This window comes from Bactrocera latifrons, unplaced genomic scaffold (assembly GCF_001853355.1).
Source record: "Bactrocera latifrons isolate USDA-ARS-PBARC rearing strain unplaced genomic scaffold, ASM185335v1 scaffold_44, whole genome shotgun sequence".
NCBI lineage: Eukaryota > Metazoa > Arthropoda > Insecta > Diptera > Tephritidae > Bactrocera > Bactrocera latifrons.
In genome coordinates, this window is record NW_017537090.1 from 514,803 (window position 1) to 534,544 (window position 19,742).

Below are 19,742 nucleotides of genomic sequence, written 5' to 3' on the forward strand. Positions count from 1 at the left end.
ATTTTAATAAGTCTCTAAAAAACCCAATCACTTTTACAATTAAAACTTATTTGAATAAAATCAATAGTTTTAAGTTTTTATTGCGACAATTACTTTTGTTTGTAACAATTTGTAATTTCTTTGGTGTATTGAATTAAGTAAATAAAGTACATTATAATTTTTTTAAAGCACATGTGTATTTCCCTTAAAGATCTCCTATTGTTGTACTACAATTTTAAATTATTTTTCTGCACGCTTATGATGCAATGCAATGCCAGCTGCTTCCTCTAACGCTCAAAGTATGGGAATTATGTGCTATTATGCTTAAGCGACTTAAGCGACTCTTCTTGGCTGTATATCATTTAAGGTGTTTAAGTAGCTTGAAGGTATACTGTATTTTTTGTTGTTCTTTGGCTTTTATTATTAGCTAATATCATTTGTAGACAGGTATGCGTGTTTGAATTGTGCTACAATATCTATATCTAGGTGCATTCACGTAAATTAATTATAAAATAAATAATTGATGCATATACATTTGTATGTATGTTTGTTTTTGTGGTTGTTGGTGAGTCATTGATTAGGCGCATGCAACCGCCTGCGCCTTCTTCTGTATCAAACAATCCAGAGCGCGTTGCACATCCACGAAAATATCATCGGCGGAACGTTCGGCGTTGAGCTACATCGAAATAGAAGACAAATCAAATAGGAAAATAAATATTAAAGTTTCTTTTAATTTTGATAATATATTTTATATTTATGGTAAAAGTATTCATCACTTTCTTCAGACGCAGTATTTGCCTGCCTCTTACCGTTATCGTTTTCTCGATGTATTGGGTTAGAATGGCATTTGTATTTGTTCTGAAGGTGGCCAGACGAGTCTTAATGGTTTCCTCATTGTCATCGGCACGCACTTCTGTGGAAGCAGCCGCACGTCCCATTATACGTTGGACCATAACATCCTGAAATAAAAAATAATAAACAAATGTTTAGTAATTTGTTACATATTATAAGTTATTTTTAATTTAATTAAATTTTCTGAAATTTCTTAAATGAAAAGTAATATGATTGCTTCCTGCGTTCAAAAAAACTAAAAGAATGGGACAACTCGTACGACATAAATATATGTGCCTACATATGTTTTATTTATAGAGCTTGAGCAGATATGGTAGAAAGTTGCATAAAATCTGGGTAGCTATACCCATAAGCTTCAAAATCTTTGTCGATGTTAGAGTTATTTAGTTTTGTTAAGTTTAATAACTTTATGGGAATCAAGTGTTTAGTTGTCAAAAATTGTCAGTAAAATGTGGTCAGTTCCACGACTAACATAATTTTTTAATTTTTTATTGAGAGTTTTGCTCACTTTTGATATCATTGGTATTAAAATATTTTCAATTTCTTTATATTTTCCTAGATATTTTATAGCTTTTTGACATCCTGAAATGAAAAATCAACTGCAAAGTGACGTTAAAAATTTTAGGCATCCATAGTTTTGAGACGGACCAATATCAGTACTTTCGTATTGAACACCTTTTTACCGTATCTTAAATTTCCGAGTTCGGGAAGCAACCTGATTTATGACAAACCAATTTCCATTCTATAACCTCTATTAAGACTGATGTTGGATGTCATAGCTTTAGGCCCGAAATAAGTACTTCCCGCTCATAAAGAGCTTAAGATTCTCGATGACCATTTTTATTAACTGAAAAAAATTTAAATTCCGACTACAAACAAGTCGAGCGAAAATAAAGTAAATTGACAGACTACAATACTTGATTATTGAAATTATCACTATTATCTCTAAAACAAGCTCCTCAAATCAGTAGCAAGATAAGAAAACATTGTTGGCAACATAAATAGCAATCGGCCGCCTGATCGTAAACTATATTGCGCTGGTAATATCGTCGAGGACCAGTACAATTTAGAAGTGGGCTCTGCAAGATTTTATAATACCAAAAATGGGCAAATGGGGTTCGTGATGCGAATATATAGCCTATCCCTTCCAAACGTCAACCTCACCTTCGCGCGGTACCCCCCGTTTACTACGAACGAGGCTCTGACAACCGAGTAAAGGCGTTATAACCTTAGCACCTGCGAGGAGGAAACTCCTACGCCCTTGCCTGCCATGAGCGAAACTGGCAGCCCCGGAACTAGGCTCGGATGCAGAAGGCTAATCACCTACTCATCTAATTACCGGAACCGAACTCAACAAAGGCCGTATATTCCACCTAGGAACTACGGAAAATTATATATCAAATTAACTACTAATTCACGCTCTATCCCGGAATACCAAACTTATTTCCTACACACAACGAGAACGCGCATGATATACCAACTTTCTTGAATGCTCTACTCTTATCTAACATCTCTCTCCCCCTTTCCGAACCCCTCGAAAAATTTCCCTAACTGGAAATGTTAAAAAGTTTACGTGACAAGTAAAATTCTAACAACATCTAGCAAATATCCCGGTAAAGAAGTCGGTATGCTTTTTATGTAAATTATGTATGACTTTATTCGAAAACATTCCCAATAAAATCAATACTGTTATGTACTTACATCCGAACAATCAAAGTAGATAATCAGATCCGCTGGTGCAATTTGACGTTCAAAAGCTGCGCCTTGATCCTTTTCGCGTGGGTAACTGGAAATAATAAACGAAAGGAATTAATAGTACTTTTAAATTGAGGAAAAGGAAAAATTCACACACCCATCAATTAGAAAGCCCTTCGAGTCGCACTTGTGATCGGCAATGGCTTTGGCTAGCAGGCATAAGACAGCTTCGTTTGGCACCAATTTTCCCTCTTTCATGATAGCTGCCAATTCACGACCCTTATCGGAGCCAGAGGCCACCTGTATAATGAACAGAGAGTTTGTATTAAATATTCTTTGATCCGTCATTCAAGCGTGTTATATATTTCTAAGTATCAGTTTACAATAGTCGAAAGTATTCACAGCAGTTGTTTGTTCGATTCTCCATTGTCTCGAATTTGTGAAACGAAGTCAACTATTTTTTTATTATCTTTATGAATAATCACCTCTGCGCGCAGTAAATCACCGGAGCTCAAGTGTGTGAATCCATATTTTTCTACAATTTTGGCGCATTGCGTTCCTTTGCCGCAACCGGGACCGCCCAAAATCCAGACAATTGGTACGCCAACCTAAAAAAATTAAGTAGCCGTTAAAGCCGATGGTTACAATGCTTATACGCAATTAAGTTTACTACACGCCATCTAATTACAAATATACACATATCATTTAAATACCGATAATTTAATTTTGGAAATATTTTTTCACGTTTTTTGCAAAGAAGCAGGATAAATTAGGTTTGCATAGGCGAGTAAATTTGTTACGACATTCGGGCGGGTAAGTTTGACTGATAAGCTCAGATATTTTGCGATTAGTTAATACATTGGGCTCTTGAGAGATTAATAAATATATTTATATGTTACAAGCGTTTTTACATACTGAAGACTTTTAGCTGAGTATTATGAAATGCGTTGAAAATTTCGAGATATAAATTTGCTCTACATATGTATTTTGAAGCACACTAAGCAACATCCGTGCAATTTCAGTATTTTCGGAGCCAGACAATTTCTTTTTTAAAGGTATTTCTTAATTTACACGCTCATTCGAATTTGTTTAGAAGTACCATACTATACATTACGAAACGTTGGGTTTAGACCTTTCGGTTATTTATCGTTTACTTACACCGATTTGTGCTCTTCGAAGTTCGGCGGCCTTCGATTTGTCATTGGCTTCCTTCTTCATCGCCATTTGGTGACACATAAATAACTGGACAAACACATACATAGTGTAGTTGAGACATAGACGAGTAAAAACAGTATAAAGTATAACAAATAAGCCGGTGCACTGGCGCACACGTTTTTTGCTGATTAAAATATATTTATTTAATTCCAATAACTACTTAATTCAAATTAGAATTGTTGGACTATTTAATTGGAATTAAAATTTGTAGAGCACAGCGTAATTAGTTGCGATTTCAAATTTAAAAAAAAAAAAATATTTATATTAGGTTGTCAAAAAAGTTTTGCGGTATTTTTATTGAATTTTCAATTGTTCATAAAATTTTTTTTGATGGCTCATACCCGGCTCTTGGCCGATGCTACGGCTGCTACTATGTCGGTCTGTTTCGACCAATTCAGCGATTTTATCGCAATTTTCGACCACAGGCCTTCCGGAGCGTGGGACAGCTTCGACCACCTCTACACCAGAACGAAAACGCTGAAACCATCGTTGTGCCGTGGAAATGGAAACTGTATCGGGTCCATAAACTGCACAAATTTTATTGGCGGCTTGAGATGCATTTTTGCCTTTATCATAGTAGTACTGTAAAATATGCCGTATTTTCTCTTTTTTTTCCATGTTTGCGACGCTATAACTCACGAACGACTTAAAAGAAACGACAATCAATCAAACACTTGTTAACGCGTGAAATGAGCTTTCCAAAAAGGAATAGCATGACCCGATGCGACGAATAAAACTAGAACTACGCGCTCTCAGCGCCAACTAGCGAAAATACCGCAAGACTTTTTTGACAACCAATATATACGAGTATTTGATATGAATTGGTTTGGCGGAATTATTATTAGTTAACAGAAATTTATACCTATAAACAATATTACTGTTAAATATTGGTTGAAAAAATAATTTTACTTAAAATGCGCTAATCTAATCGCTATAGTCCATTAATCACTTATCGGAAAACATACATCGTTTCGGGTGTAAAAAAAAAATCAACAATATATATTATTTATTTATAGCATTAGAATTTTCTTATATATGTATATTTTTAAATTTATGGCAATACTGAGCCCACATATTTAGTACCTAGGGACGCTTGAACAGTTTGGTTTGATTTACGTGAAAAGTTGTATCCTGTTCAATTAATTGTTTCTTGATTTGTACACTGGAGAATAAAAGTTGCAAATTGAATGTTAAATTGTGTTATATGGAAGCATGGCTGTAGTCCGAGTTTACTTATTTTCCCATTGTAATATAAGAATATCACGTACGCAATTCTGTTGAAATCGGTTGGGCGGATCTCGAGATATCAGAATATGAATATCTAAAAGACCCATTCTATTATTGAGACTTTTAATTTTCATCAACTTAAGGCAAACCAAAATTTTCATTTCAATGTACCAAGTACGGTACATCCTACTGCATATCTAAGATGAAAAAACTGTTCGTACAAAAATGCACTTTCCGGAATTTGACCAGGAAAATAGAGTATCATACATTCGAACACGGCAATCAAAATGTTTTCGCTTCGGTTTAAGCAAAAAAAGAAAGATTTATATTAACCATCAATTAATTTATACTTTTACAGTCAAAAAAAAAAAAAAAATGGTTTTAATAAATTTACATAAGGATTTCGAAAAAAAATCCGTAAACACAAGTTTGCACATAGACAAGAAAACAAGAAAAAACGTTAACTTCGGCTGCACCGAAGCTAATATACCCTTCACAGGTGTATTTCTTTTAGTAACTATGTGTTCAGTTTATATGAAAGCTATATGTTATAGTAATCCGATCTGAACAATTTTTGCGGATATTATATTATTACCTTAAACAGTAATCCATATCAAATTTTGTGAAGATACCACTCAAATGCGCAAGTTTTCCATACAAGGACTTTTTTCCAATCGTTCAGTTTGTATGGCAGCTATACGCTATAGTAAGGCGAAAAATTTCATCGGATGTTACAATGTTGCTCTAGAAAATAATTCGTGCCAAATTTCGTGAGTATATCTTGTCAAATGCAAAAGCTTTCCATACAAGAACTTGATTCCGATCGTTCAGTTTGTATGGCAGCTATATGTTATAGTGGTCCGATATCGGCAGTTCCGACAAGTGAGCAGCTTCTTGAAGAGAAAATGACGTTTGCAAAATTTCAAAACGATATCTTAAAAATTGAGGGACTAGTTTGTATTATATACAGACAGACAGACAGACAGACAGACGGGCATGGCTAAATTGACTCAGCTCAACATACTGATCATTTAGATATATACTTTATAGGGTCTCCGACGCTTCCTTCTGGGTGTTACAAACTTCGTGACAAACCTAATATACCCTGTTCAGGCTATAAAAATCCAGCAAAGAAATTCGTTATGTCAAAATAAATAAATAGAATGTTAAACCCGTGTTCTCAACAAAAAAAAAAAAAAAATACAAGAATTAATTATGTGCAACATTAAAAAAATAATAATACAATTATGTCATTCTTCGTATTTTTAAGAACTTTAACAAGTGGCACAGCAAAATTTTCTCTCACATGCATCATTTAGAGCTGGCAAAGTGCCCTGTCTGGTAGTTTTTTGAAGTGTGTGCGGCAGTCTTTATCTACCAACACCGCTCGCGTAATAATTGCCTGATTATTGATTGCTCAAGCTTTCAAAATTGTGGAAAAGTATTCGTGAGAAAATCGCTAATGAGAAATCTCTTGCTGCCTTGACGCCTTTATTAATGCTTTGAACTTTTTAAAGAACTTTTACTTGACCTTCATATTTTCTTATTGGGTAGTTTTATATTTAGCTGCAGCCATGAGAGTCGAAGCAGTTGTTTGTGGGTACAAGTTTTCGAATATATTATATAATAATAAAAAAAGCGAGGGGAAATGTTGAAATATATGCAAGTATATACATATAACCCCTTCTAATATTTATGAATGAAATATTTGGCGCGTGCAAGACAAGTGGTATATTTTAACTTGATCTTTCTGAAATTTTGTTTTTGAAATTTGTTACAAGTCTCTTATTATGGGAAGGAGGCGTGGTTGTGGCCCAATGACGTTTAATTAATAATGAAAACGAATGAAATTGCGAATACATTTTTGATGAAGATCTCGAAGTGCTCGAGCCAAGGCTCATTTCTAGCTCAATGGGCAAAGAAAAGGTTTGGTATGGTTTGTGTGCCGGTGGAATCATCGATCATTATTTCTTCAAAGTTGATACCGGTAAGAACGTTATCGTAAATGGCCCGAAAATGAAGCTCGTGATCTCCGCGGTATTTGGTTTCAACAAGACGGCGCCACTTCCCACATATCGCATCATTTAATGAATATAATGAGAAAACACTTCGGCGAGCAGATAATTTCACGTTATGGGCCGGTCGATCGCGTGATTTCACACCGTTAGACCACGGCCAACATTGAAAGAGATAATCTTTAATAAATAAATGGCAAAGAATATCCTTTCGAATGATTACATACATCCCACATAAAATTTGAAGTTTGTGTGTTTTTTTTTTTTTTTTTTTTTTTTTTTTTTTTTTTTTTTTTTTTTTTTTTTTTTTTTTTTTTAATGTGGGGAACTTCGAAATGGATCACTCTGTATATACACTAGGGTGTTTTTTTTTTAACTACTCAGTGTTTTCAATCCCGTCATGAAATTTCCTTGGAAATACCCAAAAAAATCTCTGAAAATTTGAGCCGTCGATATTAACAATAGGACTGGACCAAGCCATGTAAAAATTTTCCATTGAAAATACACGACTATCGACATTTTGACCATCTGAACAATTTCGTACAAGTTTGTCATATACATCTTTTCTATAGCTCTTGTTATTTACGAGATATATACAAAAATGCGAAATTCGTGGAAGAATCAGGTTAGGCGGTGTGAGTTTCGACTTTGTTATTGATTTACGAAATGCATGCCATTTATCTGGCAATTTGTAATTGGTTCTCAAAATACTGCAATAAAATGAAACATATGCACCCATACGATTCTAATATGGTCACTATATAGTATACCCAAGAGGTAAACGTAAGAGTAATGTGAAAGCGCAAAGTGTAAAATAGGCGCGCGAACTTGACCGCCAAAGTGTCAATTATGACATTGAACGAATTGTGTGCTGAGATAATTGGGTGTAAAATTGTCAGACAGAAATTCATTGTTAAAAGCAAGCAAAAATTTAAAAATAGACTCAGGAAAAATTAAATAATTTACAACCAAACGAAAGAAGCAACAAATAGATGTGAATATTCATACATATCCACGTCTATAAATCTAAAAGTGTCTCAGTGTCTCTATAAACGATTTGCATGTAATTCAATTGTGCCACTCATGACACTAATTCAAATGGGGAAAAAGTGTGAAAACAATTACAGTTTACTATTTGTTTGAAAAAAAAAAGAAAAAATACAACGAAAGAGTTGAAATGATAAACAACAATATGCAATATGAATGATAATTTATACGCGAAGTGGCAGCAGTGAAACAAATTATGGTTTTTATAATGCTAATTTGTACATTAAACATGCACAAGCACACGCGCATAAAATCAAATATATAATATTTTTAAACCCACACATTCGTTTGTTTGTTAGTTGTTTTGTTGAAATTCCAGTAGCATTTAGTTTTGACTCTCACTATTGTCACATAACATGCATTTGACAGTTGTTAATGGCTAATGTCATAACAACAATGTGGCGAGATGCTAGCATAAAAGAGTAATTAACGAGTAACTCATTACATTGTGATTATCATAAATTTGAATTGATAAATAAATAATAACAATTAAACATCAGAAATTAAATGTTTCGAATATTCATATAGAAATGTCAAAAAAATTTCAACAATATATTATTTTTATTTTATAAACACAATACATATGTAGTATGTATAACCAAAATTATTATTTTAAGTTTGAAAGATTGAGATTGGAGAAATATGTACCGTATGTGGGACGGGATTAAAATACCTATCTGCTGCTGATCACTCTTCATATGCCCCATATTTTATGAGTTGAACGATTGGTCCCATTTCTGAGTCCTGGGAAACTCGCCGTCTTAAACAAATCTAATCCGGTAACACTCTTTCCTGCAGTAGTGGAGAGACTTGATACCTTCTTACTTCCATTGTTCACTTACCATCTGAGTCTAGCAGACCATCAACATGGCTTATGCAAAGTGCATACATTTAGCGTCATAACGTCAAGAAAATTCGTGGCCTAAATCCAAAACCATGATGAGACGATCATACTAGCATTGGACTTATTAAAAAGTTTTGACATAATCAATCATACAAAGCTACTAGAAGAGATCGAACAATTTATGCTCCCTCCAGGACTGAAGAGATGGACCATGAATTATATCAGCTTTTTCAAAAGTTAATTCCCTCTCTCTAATACCCTTTAACTTCTATAATTCAAAACTTCCTTAACCACTAGAGGGAATTTCCATTATCTTATTCGCGGAAACATTGTACTAGATCGAAGACAGGCAATGGAATTGATGACATGAGGGCTATAAAAGTATTTTAAACTGGAAATTCTTATAAACTGATTGATCAAAATAAAAAACAACTTTTCTCAATGAGATTCCTACAGAATCAGGAAACATTAGTACATTTTTTCCTGAAGTTGTTTTGACAGAGCCCTTTGTAATACAATTTTGGATGAGTTTTTACTCGTATGTAGGTGGGTATGCCCTTAATTAATAATTTATCATTTTAAAACCTATGTTCTAATAAACTGAGAATCTCCAAAGTCAATTTAATCTTCAATATGTCAATTCACACCAAAATATTTACGCATGCAGCTCAACAAAATAAATACATCAATAAATAACGTGCAATCAGCACTCTTTGTAAAATTTCGAAATATCTTCAAAGATTACACATCCATCTGAAACAAACAGCACTTTGACCCGCTGTTTGATAAATTCAGTGAGAATTGAATCTGAAAATTCTTCAGTTCAGAAACATTGTTTTCTTTCAAAATAAAGGAAAACAAATGGGCGAAACGCACTTTCAAATGCTACACTAACAGTATTCACATACACACTAAAAATAAGTAAATACCCTCCGAAGAGAGGTGTAGTAAGACCTTTCTCTCTTAGAAAAATAATTACGAACTCAGCTGAGATAACAAAAATAGCAGCTTGAGAATATGCAAATATTTTATATAAATTATGTTGTCGGTTAATGTTATTTAAAAATTATTGGATACAATATAAAACCACAAATACGATTGTTATATAGTACATTAATTTCTACATATTTAATTTAAATTCTATATTTTATTGGCCCGGCTATAAAACTACAAGAATTTGGTTGGCAACTTCAAGGTATTTGGGATTTAAAAATTATTTAATACGCAATTTGACAAAAATTATAAGAAGATTGAAAGAGAAAAGTGGAAAATATAAATATATACATAAATCAAATTAGGCATTCTGAAGGGAATGCGCCCACAATAGGCTGAAGGTAAAGGCGAACGCAACGAGTCTGCAAAATTCTAGACAAAAAAAAGTTTAATTAAATAAAAAATGTGCAAATATTTCGTATGATTTTCATGGTTTGTTACATTTTTCTACTTGCCTCCTCTCTTTTATTTCCGACATGATTTGAATCGTTCGGTTCATATGACAGCTATGCACATATGCACTATAGTGATTTGAGTGATTTCAGACCGATACATCACTGACCAAAAGTATAGATTAAGTTTTATTTCTAATTTGAAATTTTTAACAGGATAAAGCTTCTTTAAGCAATAGGCAAAGTAAAAAAATATATTTATGCATATGGATTTCGAAAAAAGACAGTTTTTTCTTGAGAAATATATTGTACCTGTTTAAAGTTTTGTAATCAATTACACATATGACTCAAGCAGCTCACAACTTCCGGTCTTTGACCAAGTATCCTCTAGATAGCCTAAGAACATCAGTTTGAAGGCGAGCTAAAGTGAGAAGGCGAGCTAAAGTGAGGAAGCGAAGCATCCCCTCCGCAGGGTTGTGCTCTTCATTTCGGGCCCGCCACGTAAAAAATCGTACCAATGAAAAGGAACAACAAGCCTTGGATGAGAGACCCCCCTTTTGATGAACACCATGGCAAACGAAAAAAGGACTACGAATTGGGGGCATGCACCTGGAATGTCCGGTCATTTAATTGGGAAGGTTCCGCTGCCCAGCTGGTTTATGTCCTCGTGAAAATAAAGGCTGACATCACCGCCGTCCAAGAAATGCGATGGACGAGACAGGGCGGGCAAAGAAGGTATCTTTGGCACTACGGTCGGTAGATTCAGCCTCCACGACGAAACATCCTCAAATGCGTTAAGGCTGATCGACTTCGCCGGGGCCCCTGCTCTCTGTAGGCACTCGTCAACAACTGTGGGACGGCACTCCAACCTCTTTACGTACAGCTGAAACCGAGACCATTGGTTTTCGGAAAGTGCAAAAGAATAGCATGTACGAATAGGAGGGCCGGGTCGCAGCGGAGAGAAAACAGGCTGGCTACCTCGCAATGTTACGATCGACTACAACACGTACGGGATGGGATAGATACCGAGAGTTGAAGAGGGAAGCGAGACGCGTTTGCAGACAGAAAAAGAAAGAGGTCGAAATGCGTGCAGAGCTTGACAAGCTGGCCGATAGGGGAAATGCACGAGAATTCTACGAAAAAATGCGATGGCTTACAGAAGGTTTCAAGACCGTCAACAAACTGATTGGACCTTATCAGTGTGGCTTTAGACCTAGCAAATCAACAACCGACCAGATATTCACCATGACTTTATGCCGTGATGTCTGAATTTGGTATCCCCGCAAAACTAATACGGCTGTGTAAACTGACATTGAGTAACACCAAAAGCTCCGTCAGAATTGGGAAGGACCTATCATGCGACTTCTGCAACCTGCTTCTGGAAAAAATAATTCGAGCTGCAGAACTAAATAGAGAAGGTACCATCTTCTATAAGAGTGTACAGCTGCTGTCGTATTCCGATGATATTGATATAATTTCGAAAGAAATAAGACCCGATGATATCGCTGTATAGCAATCCGCATCAAAGTAAATTTTTGAGGATGCAATTGCTTTTCCTGAACCATCAGAGAATTTCGCTCACCACAATAGCGACAATTTGGTTTGCTGGCCCATGTAATGGACTTCATCTGAGAATACTACATTTTTTTTAAGGAGCTCATACAGTAGCTATTGTAAAACGTGAAGTTTTAATATAAGTATAACATTGGATAATTTTAAAGTGTTGTATCAGGACATGATGAAAACATAGCCAAACTTTGACCCGAATCCGTAAGCAAACATGTCCGCCAAGAGCTGTCAAAATCAATTTATTCCTATTGGTAGACGCTGTTCGAAATCGAAATCATTCGACATATTTGTCGATTTGGTTACAATTAAATATAATATTTCACTAGGTTATATTCCTCAATGTTAGAAACATTGTGAAAAAATGAAATTTAATTGTTTTGATTATGAGTATCTAATCCGTCTTCTTACAAAATCTCATGTTTGCGACACACATTGGAGAGCCTTACTTTTATAGCGCGTAGCTGTACTCAAAAATGTGTCTATCTTCCACTGCCTGGTCCCTGAATTGAAAAAGTACGTTGCAACATCTATAGAAATGATAACCAAAAACGAACAAATAACTATAATAGCATAAATCAAAATAAGTGATTTGTTTATAATTTACTTGAAAAGATTTTTAGTACTCGTAACTTGCATACATGTTCCCGAATAAATCATCAGTCATCAAGCGCTTAAATAAGTTTGAAGGGGTTTTAAGTTATTAGCAACAATTAATAGCCAATGACTCGGATTAATTTCACTTTTAATCGAATATTTGAATATTTTTTCAAAATTACAGATTTCGAAGCTATTGCGTATTACACAATGCACTATATAGAATCTATAAAAATCGAGTTAGGTTGTTTTATGTGTATAATAAACACATGTTTAGGAATTTATAGAAACACACCTACATACTTGTATTTGAACTAATAATGATGTTCATTATTATGATGACTTTGATGGTTAGCACAAGTATGTATAAACCGTGAAAAAATTATAAAACTGAAACTAATGTTTGTGTGTAAAATTTTACAACTATTTTTCATTAGATTTTAATTTTCTTTGTTTCAGAATAAACAAACAAAATTACTTTCTCGGTACTTATTATAGAGGAAGCTTTTCGTTTTTGGCATCTGTTACATGAACTTTAAGGAAAGCATTATTATTATTCACGCCGTTTACACTATCAAGTGTGTCTTCAAGGTAAAAATAAGCATTCAACGCCGAGAAAGGAAAATTAATTTGTATAATAACAAAACCGCAGTAATAAATTGTAGTTTTCATTTTCCCTTTTGAACGCAGAATATGGTAATAACGAAAATCTAATGTTCGGGAATGAAAGTGCGGCAATAATTTTGCAATTTTTTGTGCAATAAAGGCGAATAAAAATTTATTATTTTACAACCGAGCATTTTTGCGGTGAGAATGTCTGCTTAGTATAGAATTAATGAGCATTATTGGCGAGTGGGTTGAGTTCGTGACTGCAGCAGTTATCTCTTGATTCAAAATTTCAAATCAGTTTAGCAGATTTACAAAATTTTCACATAAATGATTTCTCTTTAATACTACCTTAACCTCTTTAAAAAAATGTATGTAATCGGAAATAACTCAATCATATTTTCATTTCGAATGTATTATATCGAAGTAACATAAATATATATATATATACATATCTTCGATTTAGTGCAACTGCGGGAATAAGAGGACGCCGTCAAAAACCTAACTCATAAGAAGTAGTTGATTGATATATCACTGTTGATGGCCCTGTAATTCATTTCATGAAATTAAAAAAAGTTTGTTTGATCGGAGGTGTGGTGGAGTGACCAAATATGTCAAAAATAGACGACAAGATCATCCGTAGTTTACATAGCTAATGTCTATCATCCAATTATAGCATGCGAACTAATAGCCGCCAAATTTACGAAGGTTGTGACGAGCAACATTCGTAGAGGGCAACAGACAAACCTTCGAATTTGCATACTACTATGATTCAACTATAGTTTTTTTAGTAAAACTTCATTTCAACTATTTTAATCAGCAATTTACAGTATCCTTTTCGTAAAATATTTAATATATGTATTTTGAAGGAGAGATCTTAAGAAATTACAGGAAACATTTTGTTAAAATTTACTAATAAAGACATACAGAAATAAAAATCTTCAAACTAACTCGTTTTTTCTGTGAAATTCAGAACTAATCTTTTTCTTCTTAATTGGACACCGCTTACGCGATTATAGCCGAGTTAACAACAGCGCGCTAGTCGTTTCTTCTATTCGCTACGTGGTGCCAATTGGATAATTGGAGTGAAGGTCTTTCTTTTCCTCTGCTTCCCCCGGCGGGTACAGCGTCGAATACTTTCAGAGCTGGAGTGTTTTCGTCCATTCGGACAACATGACCTAGCCAGCGTAGCCGCTGTCTTTTAATTCGCTGAACTATGTCAATCTCGTCATATATCTCATACAGCTCATCGTTCCAACGAATGCGATATTCGCCGTGGCCAACGTGCAAAGGACTATAAATCTTTCGCTGAACTTTTCTCTCGTGAACCCGTAACGTTGACTCGTCAGTGGTTGTCATAGCCCAAGCCTCTGCACCATATAGCAGGACGGGAATTATGAGTGACTTATAGAGTTTTGTTTTGTTCGTCGACAGAGGACTTTGCTTCTCGATTGCCCACTCAGTCCGAAGTAGTACCTGTTGGCAGTACCTGTTGGCAGAGTAATATTGCGTTGGATTTCCAGGCTGACAATGTTGGTGGTGTTTACGCTGGTTACAAGATAGACGAAATTATCGACGACTTCAAAGTTATGACTGTCAACAGTGACGTGAGAGCCAAGTCGCGAGTTGTCACTAGAAACCACCTGATCGTATTTGACTAGAACTGGCGCAAATAAACTATATGACCAAACTAAATCAATGCAAAAATTTTCATAGATTAATACAAAATTTTTTAAGTCAGCCTGATCTCCGTATATAATTTTTTACTAGCGATTTTTGCCATGGAAAAACTTTAATAACGAATTTGCTAGAAATTTTGCGTATCTTTTTGGGGAGTTTTTTGTATCAAGAACACAAATATTTAAGTGGGACAAAGAAATCAATGAAGGTTTATAATAAGTGTATAGAAAATTGGATTAATAAAAATTTGTATTAAAATATGAGGAATTGTAGTTTTTTGTTTTTTTCAGTTCGGTTAAATTTGATTAGTTGGTAGTCGGCAATAAATTATTGTTATGCTGGACACTTTTAGACAATGTAGCTGATTTTAAAAAGTAAATATGTATGTAAACTTTTTGGTTTTTATTATAAACTAAAATATATATATATATATTCTTTTTTAATTTCCTCGATAGTATAGTGGCAAGTATTTTTATAAAGTCAATAGTCCCATTAAAAATACACTGTAGTTTACACCCACACATTTCATGTTTATCTAAATACATACATATATTCAATTAACGTCACGCACTAACAACCAAAAGAATATTGGAAAGATTAAAAAACGTCACTGCTCTTATTTTATTATGCTTCATAAAAGATTTGCACGCACATTCAATATATAAATTATGTCACATATAACTTATGGTAAATCACATGATTATTAAAAAATATATATGTTTATAAATTAAACTCACATAGTAGCTCCGCTATCACTACACCTCATAAAAGTTTTCTTTCAAAAGTCTTATACAAAAAATTAAAATCGCGCGAGAATTTGCATTACAAATATTACGTTAAATAATTCTGATATTTGTTTTATTTTAAACTGCAGCTAATTCCCCATGTACTGAAGAAAAACTGTACATTCACCGCGAATTCATCGATTATCACCTACTTTTGGTCATAACTGAGCGCCACTTACGAATGCGGCGAGTCGCTATGTTTTTGCTTACTTTTATGAAATGAATCGCAAAAATGCTGAATTAACATTATGTTTCTTTACCATCAAAGTTCGCCTGCCGGCTTACGAATAAACGCACGATTGTGAGACAAAAAAGTCCAAATGCCAAATTATGCTAGTATAGAATCGGCATCGCCATAATATTTTCAACCGGGAGTTGGCAACATCTTGGAATGACTTTTGATTTTCAGAACAAACAACTAACTAACGCCTGTTTTATTGATTATGCGTGATTTGCGCATATTCACTAATTTATGCAAAAACAACAAATCGAAAAACCCCGATTATTTAAAAAGCAGCACCTTGACGTCAAAACTTTTGGAATGTAGACAATCAACTTTGATTTTATTTTCGCAAAACAGTAAACCAAACAATCAGTTATCCCTTTCTCTTCGGTTTCATTTCTTATCCCGATTCATTATACTTTTGTGTTATTTATGTTTTGTATTCTCGTACGTTTTTTGGTAGACTGTTTTCGTATGTAAAACGCTGCTAATATAAATAAAAATACAAATATGTATGTGAATGGACCAGGTAAAAAAAAAATGATTTTCGAATTTTTGATAGCACGGATTTGTTGTTTAAATGACTGATTGTAAGTTATACATATCTACCTATATCGTTGCGTATTGACGAATGTGGCGAGAATCAGATCATTTATACAAGTTTACTGTACACATTTGGACCAATTTATTTATCATGGCTACTTTAATAGAGAAGACACTTAATTGGTGAGAACCAAGGCCGATTACTACAAGACTAATTACTTAAGTTTTAGGGATTAAGTATATATATATATATATATACATATATATTATATATATATATATATATATATATAGTAGATATTGAAAGGTATCTTTGTGACTTGACTATGAACCAGTCTAAAGAGAAGTTATTCAAGGTTTTAAAGTTTAGCCACAGCTATAAACAATATTATTATTGCAGCAACAGATTGCAGTGTGCTCCACAAACTAAGGCTACTGTCATCAGTTAACGAAAAGAACCTGCAAGGTGATAAATCCATGATTGAATTTGAGTAGAATCATAAAATTAGAGGACTAAGAATAATATTACTATTTCTATTATTTCAAGAGAGACGAAAAATGTTTTTTTTATCAAGGAGTGCATCTTTAAAACGGTTATGCAAACAAACTGTGTAACATTAAATTGCTCCAAGATGTTGGGATAGTTGTTAAAATTTGGAAAATACAATATATAGTATGTATTAAATAAATTTACTGGAAGATAAGAGTGCATGGCCTGCGAGACGAGATAAATTATAAAAGAACGGATATACAACGGCTGAACAAAGGTAATTGTTTGACAAAAATTGCATATGTGAAAAATCAAGCAAAAAAGTAGAATAACATTACTAAATAAAAAAATCTTTGTCTTGATTTTGGTTGGTAAATTTTTGCGGCAGTTACATGCTATAGTCAATATCCAATATCGACGGCTCCGACAAATGAGTATTAGAAGAGAAGAATGTGTGCATTTCAGACCAATATTTCAAAAACTGAAGGACTAGTTCGCGTATATACATACGGGCATGGCTGAACGAGGTTCAAAATAAAGAATGAATACATTTTTTAAGCCACATCTCCTATTTGTGAGCCTAATTTTATTAATATTACACTAAAAAAAAAAATTAATTAAACCTTGCATGAAGTTGAACTCAAATATTTTGCAATATGCGCTTAAAAATACACATTTATTTTTCACATTAGAAATTTCAAAAATTATAAAATACATTTAACTTTTCGTTATTATAAATTAAATATTACATTTGTGTGAAATACATACTTACTTATATGCATATCCTTGCACTTCTTAATTGGTTTTTATATGTATTATGAAAAATGTAAGTATGTATATCACGACATTGAAAAGTTTATAGCCCAACCTTTTAAAGAAATGTTTTAAAGAGATTATCTTATCATATCGATTGATTAAAGGAGCATAAAAAACTACGAGTATGTACCTATGTTTGATTGCAACAAAATGCTGAAAAATATAGTACTGCTTAATTTCGTAATATAAACAATAACATATTGAGTACATTATTTTAAAATAATTGTTTGCACGAGCAAAGAGCAACAACTTTCTGTTTTGATTTGTTTCTACACACACGTACATTCCTGCTTAGTTCTACACTGTGACGACTACTATTGGGGTCAAGGTCGTTGTCAATAGCGGCCGATGCATGCTCTTAGCGAAGCGAGAAAATCTCTTTTATAATGACATGTACATAAGTACTTTGTAATATTATACATTTTACGCATGTTTCACTTCAACCACCCCACACTATCCAGTCCAATTGGTAATGAAAAAACCAATAATGATCACTGTTCACTTTAGTGGGACAATGTCAAACCAAAAGAGGTTAAAAGGAGTGTTGTATTGTCAAAATGCTAAGCGTTTTTCACTCGAGACACCAGTACAAAAACAAAAATTAAAGTTTTGCTCAAGTTGCAAATTCACCTACGTTCACTTACCATGATGATTAAATGTAGCTTTTGTGATTTGCGTTTAGTTTGAGTAATATTTTAGCAGTGTTTATGTACGCCTTTGTAATTTCGGCTGCACGGTCAGTGGTGTGCTCAGCTGTTGCTTCTCGATTCTGGGGAATTGTTTTATGATTCCGACGAACAAATTCCTATTTACTATAGTCACGCAAATTTTCCGCTTCTGGCGAGAATCGGTACCAAATTGGTTAAACCGAACACTAGAGGCACTTGCGCTCAAGGCGAATGTTTGAAAATGACTAAAACTTTGTATACCTGCACACCACTCTTGTAAGAAAATACACGACCTTATGCGTTAAATTATTTATTTACGGCGCACGAGCGAATTTCGTTTATTTTCAGCCCACGCGAATGAAGATAATTTGCAGTGTTTAAGGAAGTCGTGTCGGAAACAATAAATTTTTTTCGTTTTTAAAAATAGTTGAGAAATTAGCAAAATTAAAATGAAAATGGAAAAGAAATATGTTCAATGACATTACAATCGTTGCCATTTATGTTGTTAAGTAAAATAGTTAAGTGTTTATATATATTTACAAAAGATATAATGGAACAAAATTTAGCCGCGGGAAATTTATAGTTTTTAAGAAATTTTGAATTAAAAAATTCAGCAATTAAAGTGTAAAATTTTTCGACTTATAATAAATTCTACACATTGTTTTCTTATTAAGTTTAAAATCTATATTATTTCATTTTATATTAAAACTTTACTAAATTAATTTAATACAAATGTTTCACTGTTCAAAACGCAATCATGCCAATCAGCTAAATATTTTTAGATGTCTGCATTTTTTCTAATGTGGCATTTTGAAATTCCCAAACCGGAAATAGTTATAGGAAGGCAAATTTTTAGGCACACAAAAATTTAAAAGCCTAAAAACACAACAATAAATAAACACAAAATGAGCGGGATCCTTTAAATTTTCATAAAAAATAATACCACAATTTATAAATAAACTCTAATTACGGCAATAAGTATATAAAAATAAAGCTTCAATAATCGAAATGCAACTCTGTCACACAGCTGATTAACGATAAAACTCTAACGGGGCATCTCGACAGGATAAAATCTATGTCTTACTAACTGTATTGGCGTGCCTATTGCCTGTGGAGACTTCACGTTGCTTATTGCTTACAATATATGGAATATTAATTAGTTTGCCATATATTGTAAACATTAAGCTGTCACTTCAGCAGTTTGACGGCGCAGTTTTCATTTCTATGAAAATTTCAAAGACGCAACATATCCGAATTGCACATATGCCGACGACATTTTCATTTCGGTAATATGAAATTTAGAAGATCATTGTCACAATTATTATATAGTAGTCCAAAAATATGAATTCTCATTTTTCCAGAAATAAGTTTGTGAAAAAAAGGATCTTCCTCCTTTTTTCTTATCTTATTTTTCCCAGAAATACATTTGTAAAATTTTTTTTTCCTCATAAAAGCTACATCAGCTACCTACCTGTATTTTGCGATGTGATAAAATAAATTTTTCAAGAG

At 33.5% G+C, this 19,742-nt stretch overlaps 1 protein-coding gene and 1 long non-coding RNA gene across 3 annotated transcripts; one reads left to right on the forward strand and one right to left on the reverse strand.

Annotated features, from left to right (window-relative positions):
- Nucleotides 1-340: 340 nt before the first annotated feature.
- Nucleotides 341-18,669, reverse strand: LOC108972959 (adenylate kinase isoenzyme 1). Of its 2 annotated transcripts, XM_018939927.1 has the most exons (7): nucleotides 18,210-18,669; nucleotides 3,685-3,768; nucleotides 3,012-3,134; nucleotides 2,684-2,826; nucleotides 2,533-2,617; nucleotides 789-938; nucleotides 341-655 (listed from the first exon to the last, which is right to left on the reverse strand). In XM_018939927.1, exons 1-7 carry the CDS (start codon nucleotides 18,210-18,212, stop codon nucleotides 557-559), a joined length of 687 nt encoding a protein of 228 aa, XP_018795472.1. In that variant the 5' UTR covers nucleotides 18,213-18,669; the 3' UTR covers nucleotides 341-556. The 2 variants fall into 2 exon arrangements, with proteins under 2 accessions (XP_018795472.1, XP_018795473.1); XM_018939928.1 differs by lacking the exon at nucleotides 3,685-3,768 and having other exon boundaries at nucleotides 18,210-18,664.
- On the forward strand, nucleotides 16,659-17,366 carry LOC108972960. The gene is made up of 3 exons (XR_001993687.1): nucleotides 16,659-16,725; nucleotides 16,807-17,026; nucleotides 17,138-17,366. It is a non-coding gene; the product is annotated as an uncharacterized LOC108972960 (long non-coding RNA).
- Nucleotides 18,670-19,742: the final 1,073 nt, after the last annotated feature.

What these genes read in the sequence shown, in the direction of transcription:
- LOC108972959 (XM_018939927.1), bottom strand. An exon ending in AAGGGCTTTCTAATTGATGG is followed by an intron (nt 2,618 to 2,683) that starts GTGTGTGAATTT and finishes TATTATTTCCAG; the next exon opens with TTACCCACGCGAAAAGGATC. An exon ending in ACATCGAGAAAACGATAACG is followed by an intron (nt 656 to 788) that starts GTAAGAGGCAGG and finishes ATTTCGATGTAG; the next exon opens with CTCAACGCCGAACGTTCCGC.